Source organism: Geospiza fortis, unplaced genomic scaffold, assembly GCF_000277835.1.
Source record: "Geospiza fortis unplaced genomic scaffold, GeoFor_1.0 scaffold145, whole genome shotgun sequence".
Lineage (NCBI taxonomy): Eukaryota > Metazoa > Chordata > Aves > Passeriformes > Thraupidae > Geospiza > Geospiza fortis.
In genome coordinates, this window is record NW_005054362.1 from 3,182,712 (window position 1) to 3,193,865 (window position 11,154).

Genomic DNA, 11,154 nt, shown 5'->3' on the forward strand with positions numbered 1-11,154 from the left:
CTGTAACCAAATTTAACAACTGCTAAAACAATGAAGGCACACATGCAGCTTAATATTTCATAAAGTATTTGATCACAGCATTGAAAATTTGCTTTATGATTCATTTGGAGCTCTCAAGAAAAGCTTTCAGAGAGTTTATACTGCAACAGTCACCTTGTAAGAACACAGAGGTAAAACTGAAGATTTCCAGCTGTAACAGAATGTGCAATTCTGGGTATTTATTTACTCTCTCATACTCAGTGTTCAGAACAAATAGATGTGCTCTAGAGATTCTAAATCCTAAGGAAAATCATCTAATTTCTGGTCAAAGTTGCAAGAGAACTTGAATGAATCAAGCTAGAAGAATGTTTTAAAACCATAAGAGACCTCAAAGCACTGTAATTATGTTAATAAGAAGCATTTTGAAGAGGCCCCATTTAAGAAGTGGAGTAGTACTTCAGGAAATTACTACTACTCTCCCCTCTGTATCCTCTTCCCTAGATGTGCTTTGAGGGACTCTACTAAGCTGAACATGAGATGTGTCTTGGGTTTCTCTAAGGAAGAGAACTCTGAAGCATGAATTACCTGGAGCCTGATCATCTGAAAAGAACACAGTTAAAATGCATTTTTAATTAAAATACCAAAACATTCAGTTCAACTCTTCTTCACTAACCTTCTCCCCACCTCCTTCAAAGCAGGAGACATTCTTAGGACATCTGTACCTAATCCCATTTAAACAACAGCTACCCAAAAAACATATAAAAATGCTATTAGCAGCAGTTCTCTGTGCTAGGATCATCAATATCTGCAGTACAAGAGATAAGGGTTTATCCCAGTTTAAGCCTCTGACACTGGTGTTTCAAACAAAGAAGTCACAGACCCTGGAAGTGCTCAACAAAGGTTAATTTACAGGAGATATCACTCACACTTCTCCCAGATTTGCCATAACCAGTAAGTTGAGATGCACAAAGGTGTTTCTGTAATTTTTAAACTTAAATGTTATTATCACTCATTTGGGGCAACTGCTAACTGGGCATAATTGCTAACTTGACAACAGCCACTTTCCATGGCATTCAGATATTCTCCTTCTTCTGTTTGAAACCTGGGCAGCACCTACAGACATCATGAAATGCAGACTGAAGCTACAAAAAGATCCTTGTTTACATGACAAATCTGGTAGAATACAAAGGAGGCAAGACTTATCTTTTCAGAGAAGATGGCAAGATGCAGATTCAGGCACTGGGAAGTGACAGATCTGCATTCCTGAGATAAAATGTAATGCCTGTTCAAAGATACCTTCATTTTTCCCGTGCTGACTATGGTTGTTTGGTCTTGTCTTTGGTCTGTGATGCTTTATTGCACTGGTAAACATCAAGGAAATAAATATTTGAGCTTTTGTATTGAAGTATTTCCATTTGAAACAAGCAGCTGCTGTCACGTTTTCCACCTAGCACTTAATCAGAGCCAAACCAGTGAAGAACTGCCAGGAGGTTTTATGCACTCACAAACCAAAAGATTGCTTTAAATGCCCAAGAGAACAAATCCCCTGAAAATCTGAGCTTGAGATTATGCAAAGAACCATCAGGAGAAGGTCAAGCTCTGCTATTTACAAATGCTTCTGTCGCAGCCTGCTCACTGTAACACAACAAAAACTGCATGTCAGGAATGATTGAATTCCCTTCACAGGTGAGTTTGAACAGGTAGACTTCCACATCACATTGTTCTGGCTTGTGCAGAGTTTGCCTTGAGGACTGCCCCATAAGTCACCTTCTTTTCCAGACTTTGAGCCCTGAACTTGATGAAGTATTCTAGCTCCAGATAAAAGAGACTTGTGCCTCATTTACTTCCATGCTCTATGACTTGTGAGACACAAACATAACTTAAAACAAAAGGATTCTTGCAGTATGTCCACCAGCATCCCACAAGGCCTGTTCCCAGCTGCAGAAATTCCTAAGCTATGACTATCCCCTTACTTTTTCTTCCCATATTTGATGTTCTGTTTCAGGCAACTTGAATTCCACTGCAAAAGCCAAAATCTATTCTGGGACATGCATGGAGCCATTACACACAATGCTCTAAGTGACTTTTAAACATCCATTAAATACAAGTAACTGTACCAACTGCAGACTCAGCTCTACTCACCCCAGCTCAATGTTTGGTAGAAAGTGCATGTCAAAAACATGACACAAACCAGGAAATTCAACTACTTCTTCAGAAAGGTTAAGTCTTCTGAACACTTTCACAAGGGATGTTGTAGCATTACACGAGTGTGATGGTTAAGACTCCAATGTTCCACTGTAATGCTGAGTAGTCATAACCAGTCATAGAACAATTAAAAATATTCTGGTGAAAACACTACTAAGAGAACTGGAACAGTCAACACTTTCTAGCAGCTCCGCAGGGACACTGATTTTCATTCAAACTACTTTCAACAAAGTATCTGTAGCAATCATTAAGTTGTATTTCAGCTTCACCATTGAGAAAATCCTACAGGACATTAAGAACGCAAAGGTGATACAGAGACTCTACACCAAAATACTGAATGCATTATCAGTATTGAAAAACATTAACTAGTACACAGAGATGAAAATGGCAACTCCAGCATATCCCAGGTGAGGTATGGAAACTCAACTCTGTCAAACAGACCCAGACCAAGCCAGTATGTGTCTGGATCAAGTGCTTCTAGAATTTAAGGAAGAAATCAAAGCACTCGGGGAGAAAAATTAATGTGATAAATATTCTCCAGCTGCACTTGACAAAGAGGAGCTGGTAATCACTAACACTGAAGAGTACATTCATACCAGAAATACTCCATCTGAATCAAAATTTATCTTAACACCACACCAACTGCCACTTCACGGAAAAATTCAGTTGATTTTGTGGAGCTGATTAGAATTAGCTTCTGATCTGTGTATCTGCTCTGACAGCCAATGATTCCCAGATAAACTCTCCTTTTGTCATATGCACACAAACTGAAGGGATAAATACAGCAGTATGCCAAGCACACTACTATTTTATCAAACAGGAAAGAGTCACCTGTATCATCCTCTTCACTCCTCACCTAAACACTATTGCTAACAAGAAGTCACACTATGAAAAGCCAAGAGCTTGAGACACTTCAGCTGCCCAGGAAAAATGTTTCTCTAAGACCAAGCAAATTGCCCAGTCCTGAACCCACTCTCATACAGATGAGAAAAAGCCAAACTCGTTTAACTGCACTGAACAGACATGAACTGGTAAACCCATCCCATCAGCCCACCACAGAACGTCCAACCAAACATCACCACGTATATGGAAGGTGACACTTACCTGCTTCTGCTCCTAGTTCTGCTTTTACTTCTGCTCCTGTGTCTGTGTCTAGATCTTGATCTAGAGCGGGATCTGATCCGTCGCTTTCTCTCTCTGCTGCGGGATCGGGATTTTTTCCTATCACGGCTTCTGCTCCGATGGCGTCTGAAACACACGCCCCGAATTCTTACACGTGTTCTCGTGTCCAAATGCAGTTTGTACTTAAGGACTCACACATGGGATCACCACCACAGGGCAAAATGCATCAGGCAGGGTTGGGAGACTGCAAACTACACATGGAAGTGATCATGCCTAGAACGGGTTAAGCTGTAGGTCTGAAGGATGAAATAGGAAAGGAACCAAAGCCCACTGCCAGCCACAACTGAGCTGCAGTTTCTGTAAATAACCATACTCACCACCACTGCTATTTTTAGTTGTTCATTAAAGTGTACACCTCAAAACAAATACAAAGCCAAACTAATCTGATGCAGGAATCTTAAATCCAAGGCAACACAACCCTGCCTTTCTCTATGGTATTCCGAGACCCTTGTGAAGAAGTGTCCAAGCTGCAGTCTGTGAGTCACCTCCAGTCCCTCAGCCTGTCATTAGCCAAAGCTTGTTCCTTGCTACCCTGTCTGCTGCACATCCCTCAGCTACACAGGGAGAAGCTCTGCTGGCAGCAGCCTGCTTGTCCCAGGAATTTTCCTACCCTCAGAACGTGCTGGGTGGGCTACCAGGCAAGGAGAATTGGCCAGCACTCCCCGTGAGGAAGCTCATGATTTAGGAGGTAAAGAGCCAAGTCACAGTAAGGTGTATTTGCTTTCCTGTCACTGACAATAAGGTACATTTAATAAACTGTTTAGTATTTTCTATACCAATTATAAATGTGAGACACATCCCTATACAAAGTCTTAGTGCAATATTGTACTTTTATTTCAAAGTAATCTGCAAAATAACTATCTACAAATGCACTACCCAGTGAAAACTGAAACATGCAATATAAAGTGATGCTTTACACTAGGTCAGGAATGGACCTCTACAATAATTCCAAAGATGGCTTTTGGAAATGCACTCACACAACAATCACATGCAACAACTTACCTTTCCCGAGACCTGGATCTGGAATGACTCCTCCCTCTGGATGACTTTCTCTCTTTGCGTTTATGCCTCTCCTCACCATTTTCAGATGAATTTAGGCTATCTCTTCCCTTGTCAGAAGAATGCTCTTTGTCATTGTGATCTTCAGATTTGTGCTTCTTGGAGGACTTCTCTTTGGATTCATGTCTTCTTGCCTGTTTTAAGAAGAAGTTGGTTCTTTCAGGAAAATAGTGCAACAAAGAGAGTTAGTATGGGTATCAGAAGATAAAAATGCTAAGTTGTGATGCAACATTAGTAACCTTAGGAGTGTGACTCAATCATGAGCCACGGCTGCTTTACCTAATGCCACCAACTACCCAAAGCTGTAAATGCACACTATCATTTTTCCCCCTTTTCCCTCCTCCCACTGTCTAGAAAGGATTTTTAAGGTATCCATCCAGGTATCTTTACAGTGTTTCCATATAAAACTCACAGCATTGTAACAAAAAACCTGTCATTTCATTACTGTCTCCATTCCAAGCATTTAAGGACCTATCTTAAAGAACCTGACAATTTATGAATATGCATATACATAAACACAGTTGCAGTGATTATTTAATATTTGCCTGAGCTTTCCATGTAGGAAGTTACTAAAATCCACACATAGTTCCAGACAAACTATTTTGCTTTTAGAACCAAAAAAATCTTCTAGTCATCATTAGGTAATTATTTTCTAGAGCAAAACTCTCTTCAGAAACTTCCAACAGTTTTTACAAAGCAAAGTGATAATTTACATGGCTGACATCCCATTTTTAGTATTTCAAATGAACATGCATCACTCAGACTTCCCACAGTAGTTTGAAATTACAGATATGCTGCTCCACTATACTGCAATTCCTTCCTGCAGTGCCTCTTAAAAAAAAAAGATTCCTTTTTATAGCTGCAATGCCAAAAATATTTAGCAAGGTCAGGCCTGATTTTTGCCAGTGCTTTCCTTAGAGACTAAGTCGTGACATCAACACCCTTTCTTAATATATCCAGTGTGTTTTGAAACCTTTCTGGCACAAAAGTATAGCCCACTTGAGTCTTATGTTTAAACAATGTTCAAGTCACAAACTAAGATAAATCCCAATTATTCAGAAGCTGTTTGTTTGGTTTTCTCGCTTAAGTAATCATAAAATCTTTTCTTCCATCAGAACTCTCTCTCAAATGAGTCTGGAGAAGATGCTATAATTGGTTTTTACCCATTTGCCCAAGCCCAATTCTTTATTGATATGTATCCACTTCTAAATACATTTGTTTATTGTTTTTCAAGTAATCAAGAATATTACATAATTTTCCTGCTTTCACAGTATTTTATTCTTAGCTCCTTTAATAATCAGTTCTTACATCTGAAGTTACCTGTACACTAATTTTAAGTATATATTTATTTAAGTCGTTGTTCTCACATACATACTAAGAAGAATTATTGATACTCAGCATTTAGTCTACAGACAGAGCTTAATCTTGCAAATGAATGACAACAGTACATCTACTGTGGGAGATCATTTCTCATCTGTTCACTCTGCAAAACTTAAAAGCTGCTAAATAAATTGTGTAAGATTAGACCCAACAGCCTGGCAAAGCACTGGAAAGGATTTTAAACACCTTTTTTTAATAATTAAAGAGTCTTAGAATTTGTTTTTCAATCACATTTTCCAGACACACACTTAGTAATAAAACCACCATTATATCCCATAACGGATTTAAGATATTTTTAAGGGAAATATGAGTTTGAATGACTAATAGTTACCTTATCATGAAGTAGGCTTATAATTTTGCTATCTGAGTCTGCAGCGTCTTCAGTTCAGTCTCTTCGCGCATTAGCACGCTGAGTATGATTTATTATAGAAATGTTATCATGTGAGCTAAACAATAGATTATTCAATTTCACAAAAACTCGCCTAGATTTTTCTTTCCTCCTTTTTTTTTTTTTTAACAGAGCTTCCATTGGAATGGGGGAAGGAGAAGTTCCTGACCCGGGTTTGAGGTTATAAAGTGCCTTATCTGTTCCAGCCTATTGCCCCACATGGCTTAAGCTTCTTTATGACTATTTCGATGCTCCTGCTTTGCTTGTTTCAGCTCTTCTCTGGTGTGTGAGCCAGTTATTTTTAAGGCATTATTGACGCTGTCTCTTCTCACTCCCCTATATATTCACACACACACACTTATTCATTTATTTTAAGAGACAGCCCTCTGAAATTTTTGCTGCTACTGTCGCATTTCCAGCTGACTCAGCTTGCTTGTCAAGCCATGACAGCCTTTACAATTAAAGGATGCAATAAACAGAGCTCAGTCCGATGGCAAATTACTTTTAATACACCTAAGTAGACAGGTATGTATTATTCAAAGTCCTGAACAGTGACCAGGAACAAGGCCACCTAAGGCTTTTGGATAATGGAAGCTCTGTAAAAGTGTTCAAGAACACCATTCTACTTCTCGACATGAACTCTCTCTTTTGGATGTTTCCACAAAAATTAGAAAAAAAAAAGAAAAAAAAAGAAAGAAATTAAGTTACTAGTTTCTGAAAGCATTTTCTATAAAACTATTACCTTGTCAACATGATGGCTGCAATCATGCTTCACTATGAAAGGCTCTCCATATCCATTTTTAAGCTTAAAGTTCTCAATTTCTTGTACTTACCATAAACTCATCTATATAAGTTTACACATTATGTGCATTACTATAAGATACTTTTTAAGACGTACAATTACCTAAACGCTACAAAGTGTTAATTACCTCTTTGCTTCTGCTCCGGCTTCTGTGTTTTCTTCCTTCAGTATCTGCAGAAGAAAACATTTACTGTCATTTACCAAGATAAAGAGGAAATCACCTGGCTATAATCTTTCTAGCTCCTTTCAATTATTCCATCCCTTGAAGGGATGGATTTATAAAGATTTAAAAGACAAACAGCCCGATTTGAGTGTCTACTGCAGAAAGCAAACTCTGGCTGTTAGTCCCAGTGCTTTGCATTCATTTAAGCTCTGACAGTGAAAAACTAACTCACATCACACTCCAATCATGTTCTTCTGCCAAGTAACCTTATTCCTGTTACAACTGTGCAAAAGTATCCCAGTCTATGCTTATCTAATCAAAATGAAACAAAATGGGACAGTTTCCTGTTTGGTGTGGTCTGATCGTGTCTCCCCTTCCTGATCCCCTCAACACTGATAAGACCTTTTCCCTCAACAGTTTCAATACTTAGGATACAACCCAAAAGTAGTAGATGCATTTTTTTCCCAATTCTAACAAGTTACTAGGGCTAAGGCTGTCTGTTTTCCCCAAAATTGTTTCTGAGAGAATTTAGCTGCACGAGCAACCTGCTCCCACCGAGACCGTACCTGACTTCCGTCTCCTCTCCCTGGAGCGTGAGCGCGATCTCGAGTAGTGATGCTTTGATGTTCTGGGAGAACTGGAGGCATCTGATTGTTCCTTTTTCTTCTCTCTTTCTGGAGAGGATTTTTCTGGGACTACTCCATCTCGTTCTGTATCACTACCCTACATACGAGGACAGAATTTTTAAGAAACAGAAGCTTAGGACTGAAAACCAAGAAAAACCCAATTTACTTCATGCTTCCTCTGCAGAGACATCTAATTATTATTTATTTTTTGTAAAGACAATGCTGTGCTCACCCCATGCTTAGACGATAGCTTTACAGATTTGTAGTGAACTGTGCAACTGCATGCAGATTGATTTTTCAAGATTTTAATACAGAGAACTGATATAAAGTTCGTATTTTGCTCTCTCACTACATTAAACTGTACTTTACTTTTTCCATGTACTTCTGAGAGTATCAGTAACACCAAACTCGGAGGCAGAGTTTTCTCTAAATGGTGTTTGGAGGTCAATCACCTTTTAGCATTTCCATGACCAGGATTACTTAAGGTCAGTGCTGTCCCAACAGATCTGAGTGACAAGTTTGGGCATCACTGAGGCACAGCACAAAATCCCCAGAGAGTTCTGAAGCACGGAGTGAACTCTGAAGGGAAATGCAGGACGGTGCATTAGGGTTAGACAGCTCACTCTGGAATGAGGAAACACCTCAACAGCATCTCTGCAAAAAGATTTATTTGTAGGAGACCACACACAGGTCACTTACAGCTGTTCCAAGATCACATTTTTACCAGATAATAAAAACCAAGATGTTCCCTCCACTCCTTCTAAACCTTGATGTAGGAGGATTAAATCCAAAACGTGGTTTTGTGAAACCAAGATACTCTGTGACTCAATGTGAGGGGTAAATGAGTACAGCTGGTGCACAGTGCCCTGAAAGGAACAGAGTGAGCAGCACACACTGAGAAGGTGAATGTGCTCTCAGGAATCATCTCACAGCTTCCCTGCTCTTGCTCTGATCTCCTCTGTACCAGCCACAACCAAACCTCTGGACAACAGAAGTGGGGCTGCAGCAGATGTCACTAAGGACATCATCTGGCCCAGAGCTGCTATTCAGGAAGACAATTTAATGTAGCAGAAGACTTGAACTTGCAGTTTTCCACCAGCTGCAACTGGCAGAATGGTTTGCCAACTGAACAAAACAGGAAAACCTCTCAAATGCTCATTTAAATCCATTGCTTTGAAAATAAAGCAGCTACTTTGTCTTAAACCTCAACAGGTATTACAAACTGTCATTAATACACTGTGTGCTAATAGCACCACTTTCTTCATGACACCCTACAGGTAAATATTTGGATTTATATTTCAGCTACTACTGTTTACACTGTGAAGTTACTTGAGAAGAACGAGAATATCAGCTCTGAGTGTTTAAAACACATTATCCAAGTGAAACTGAGCCCACTGCCACGATTTCCAAGGCTACCAAACCCATTATTTACACAGTGCTGCTCGTTAGTGCCCTTGTGCTCTGCACCTGAGGGAAATCTGTGCTACAGAAAAAACACCAATTAAAAACCTGACAGAATTCACTGAGATTATTCTCAGTTCTCAGACTGGCACCAGTGTTCGGTGTTACCTTGAATAAGCCCCTTACCTACACTTCAGAGGAACTTCTAAATGTAGTAGGAGCATCTAAAGTGCAAGAGCAAAGTACATAGTTAAAGTCCTTTCATAGAAAAACGTACCTTACTCTTGACAGCCTAAGTTATATAACAAAAAAATTTAAAAACATTACATAAGAATTTTCTCCAGAAGTTTAAAGTCCCCTGGCTCTGTTTCACCACTGATCAAACTTTCAAGACAAGAACTTTAACTACCAGATTAGACACCGCAAAATGCTTAAAGTCAGCTTTAAAAAGTTTTATCAATTTCCAGCCCTGCTTGTTTGGTTGGTTTTTTTTGTTTTGTTTTGGGGATTTTTTGCACTCAAAACTATTTAACAACTTTTGAAAAAATTGACCACTTTATGTTAACTCTTACTGATTCTTCAACACGATTAGAGGCGAAATATCTTTGTACATTACCAGATCACAAAATTTTTTCAGAGAAAATAAAACCACACTTAGACCCTGTTTGAACATGAAGGGTAGTGGTAACTACAACAGAGGCGTTTCCCATCGATATTAACCGTAAAAAGCAGGATAGGAGCGAATTAATTGAATGCAAAAAAGCCTGTGACCAAACACAAAGAGAAAAAGAGAAGAAAAGGAGAAAAACGAAAATTTAGCATGGCCCAGACACCAGGTCTCTCCCCTCAGAGGGAAGCTTCGCCCCACAGCCCCCACGAGAAACGCCGGTACAACCACAGCACTTCTCCCCAAAGCCGTGGATCCACCAGGGCTCAGTCCCAGGGAGTCTTCTCCTCTCCCCAGGCCCCGAGGAACGAACCAGAAACTTCTGGAGACGGGGATGGAAGCGCTGGGAGCAGCGCGGCCGCCCTTTGTATTGTACAACGTTTGCTTTGACATATCTATGCCTTTGCACAGAATCCTTTTTCTGAATAGCAGAAACAGTTACTGCTCTTACAAAATCAGGAGGAACATCATTAAGGACTGCACTCTTTGTAAAGTTGACACTTTCACCTGTAAGTGTTCAATTTTCTGTCAAGATTGTATTTTTCATTCCTATCAAACCTGGGGTTCCTTTCAGCATTTAGATGACTGTTTCATGTTCATACATTGAATGGATCTTGTTGACTAAGTAAGAAACATGGCACATTGTGAACTGTTAAAATCATTCAAAAACTGCGAACTCCCGCCAAATTGAAACCCAGGAGAAGACGAGGGGGCGCGGTCAGGGGAGCGCGGGGACCCTGAGGGCGCGGGAGTGTCACCGGTGAGGGGATCGGGGTACCTGAGGGGACGGGAGTGTCACCGGTGAGGGTATCGGAGATCCCCGAGGGGACGGGAGGGTCACCGGTGAGAGGTCCTTGTGGAAATAGCGATGTCACCGCTGCAGTGAGGGATTGGGGTCCCTGTGGGCAGGGGTTTGTCACCCCTGTCAGGGGCAGGGTTTCCCTGAGGGCAGGGGATGGAGGTCCCTGTGGGCTGGGGTTTGTCACCAGCAGAGGGGATGAGGGTCCCCGAGGGTAGGGAATGTGTCCCTGTGAGCAGGGGGGGCTCACAGCATCGTGGGGAGCACTGGCAGTGAATTTAGTTGGTGAAATCTCCCCAAGCTGCCTTCAGCCAGGCCGGGATCCACACTGCTCACTTGGCTTTAAACAAACTCTTTATCCTCACGAGGTTTCTTGTACAAAGTGCCCCCATACAGTAATAAAACTAATAAATACTAATGAAAATTATAAAACCTGTAGCCACATAACTTTATAGAGCTGTCTGCTCTACAAGGTGTCCTGAAATGTTTATCCCAGGCAGGGC

The 11,154-nt window shown here is 40.5% G+C and overlaps 2 protein-coding genes across 2 annotated transcripts in view; one reads left to right on the forward strand and one right to left on the reverse strand.

Moving 5' to 3' along the window:
- The window catches only part of RSRC2 (arginine and serine rich coiled-coil 2), an 11,434-nt gene extending 3,547 nt beyond the window's left edge, over positions 1-7,887 (reverse strand). Inside the window, 6 exon segments of the mRNA XM_031059442.1 lie at positions 1,953-1,999; positions 2,243-2,282; positions 3,289-3,432; positions 4,369-4,559; positions 7,123-7,166; positions 7,725-7,887. Coding sequence (XP_030915302.1) covers positions 1,953-1,999; positions 2,243-2,282; positions 3,289-3,432; positions 4,369-4,559; positions 7,123-7,166; positions 7,725-7,887 — 629 coding nt within the window.
- A 1,969-nt stretch (positions 7,888-9,856) lies between these two features.
- Positions 9,857-11,154, forward strand: part of KNTC1 (kinetochore associated 1) — a 32,266-nt gene continuing 30,968 nt past the window's right edge. The window contains exons 1-2 of the mRNA XM_014308233.2: positions 9,857-9,869; positions 10,551-10,612. Coding sequence (XP_014163708.1) covers positions 9,857-9,869; positions 10,551-10,612 — 75 coding nt within the window. The remainder of the gene's footprint in view (positions 9,870-10,550; positions 10,613-11,154) is intronic.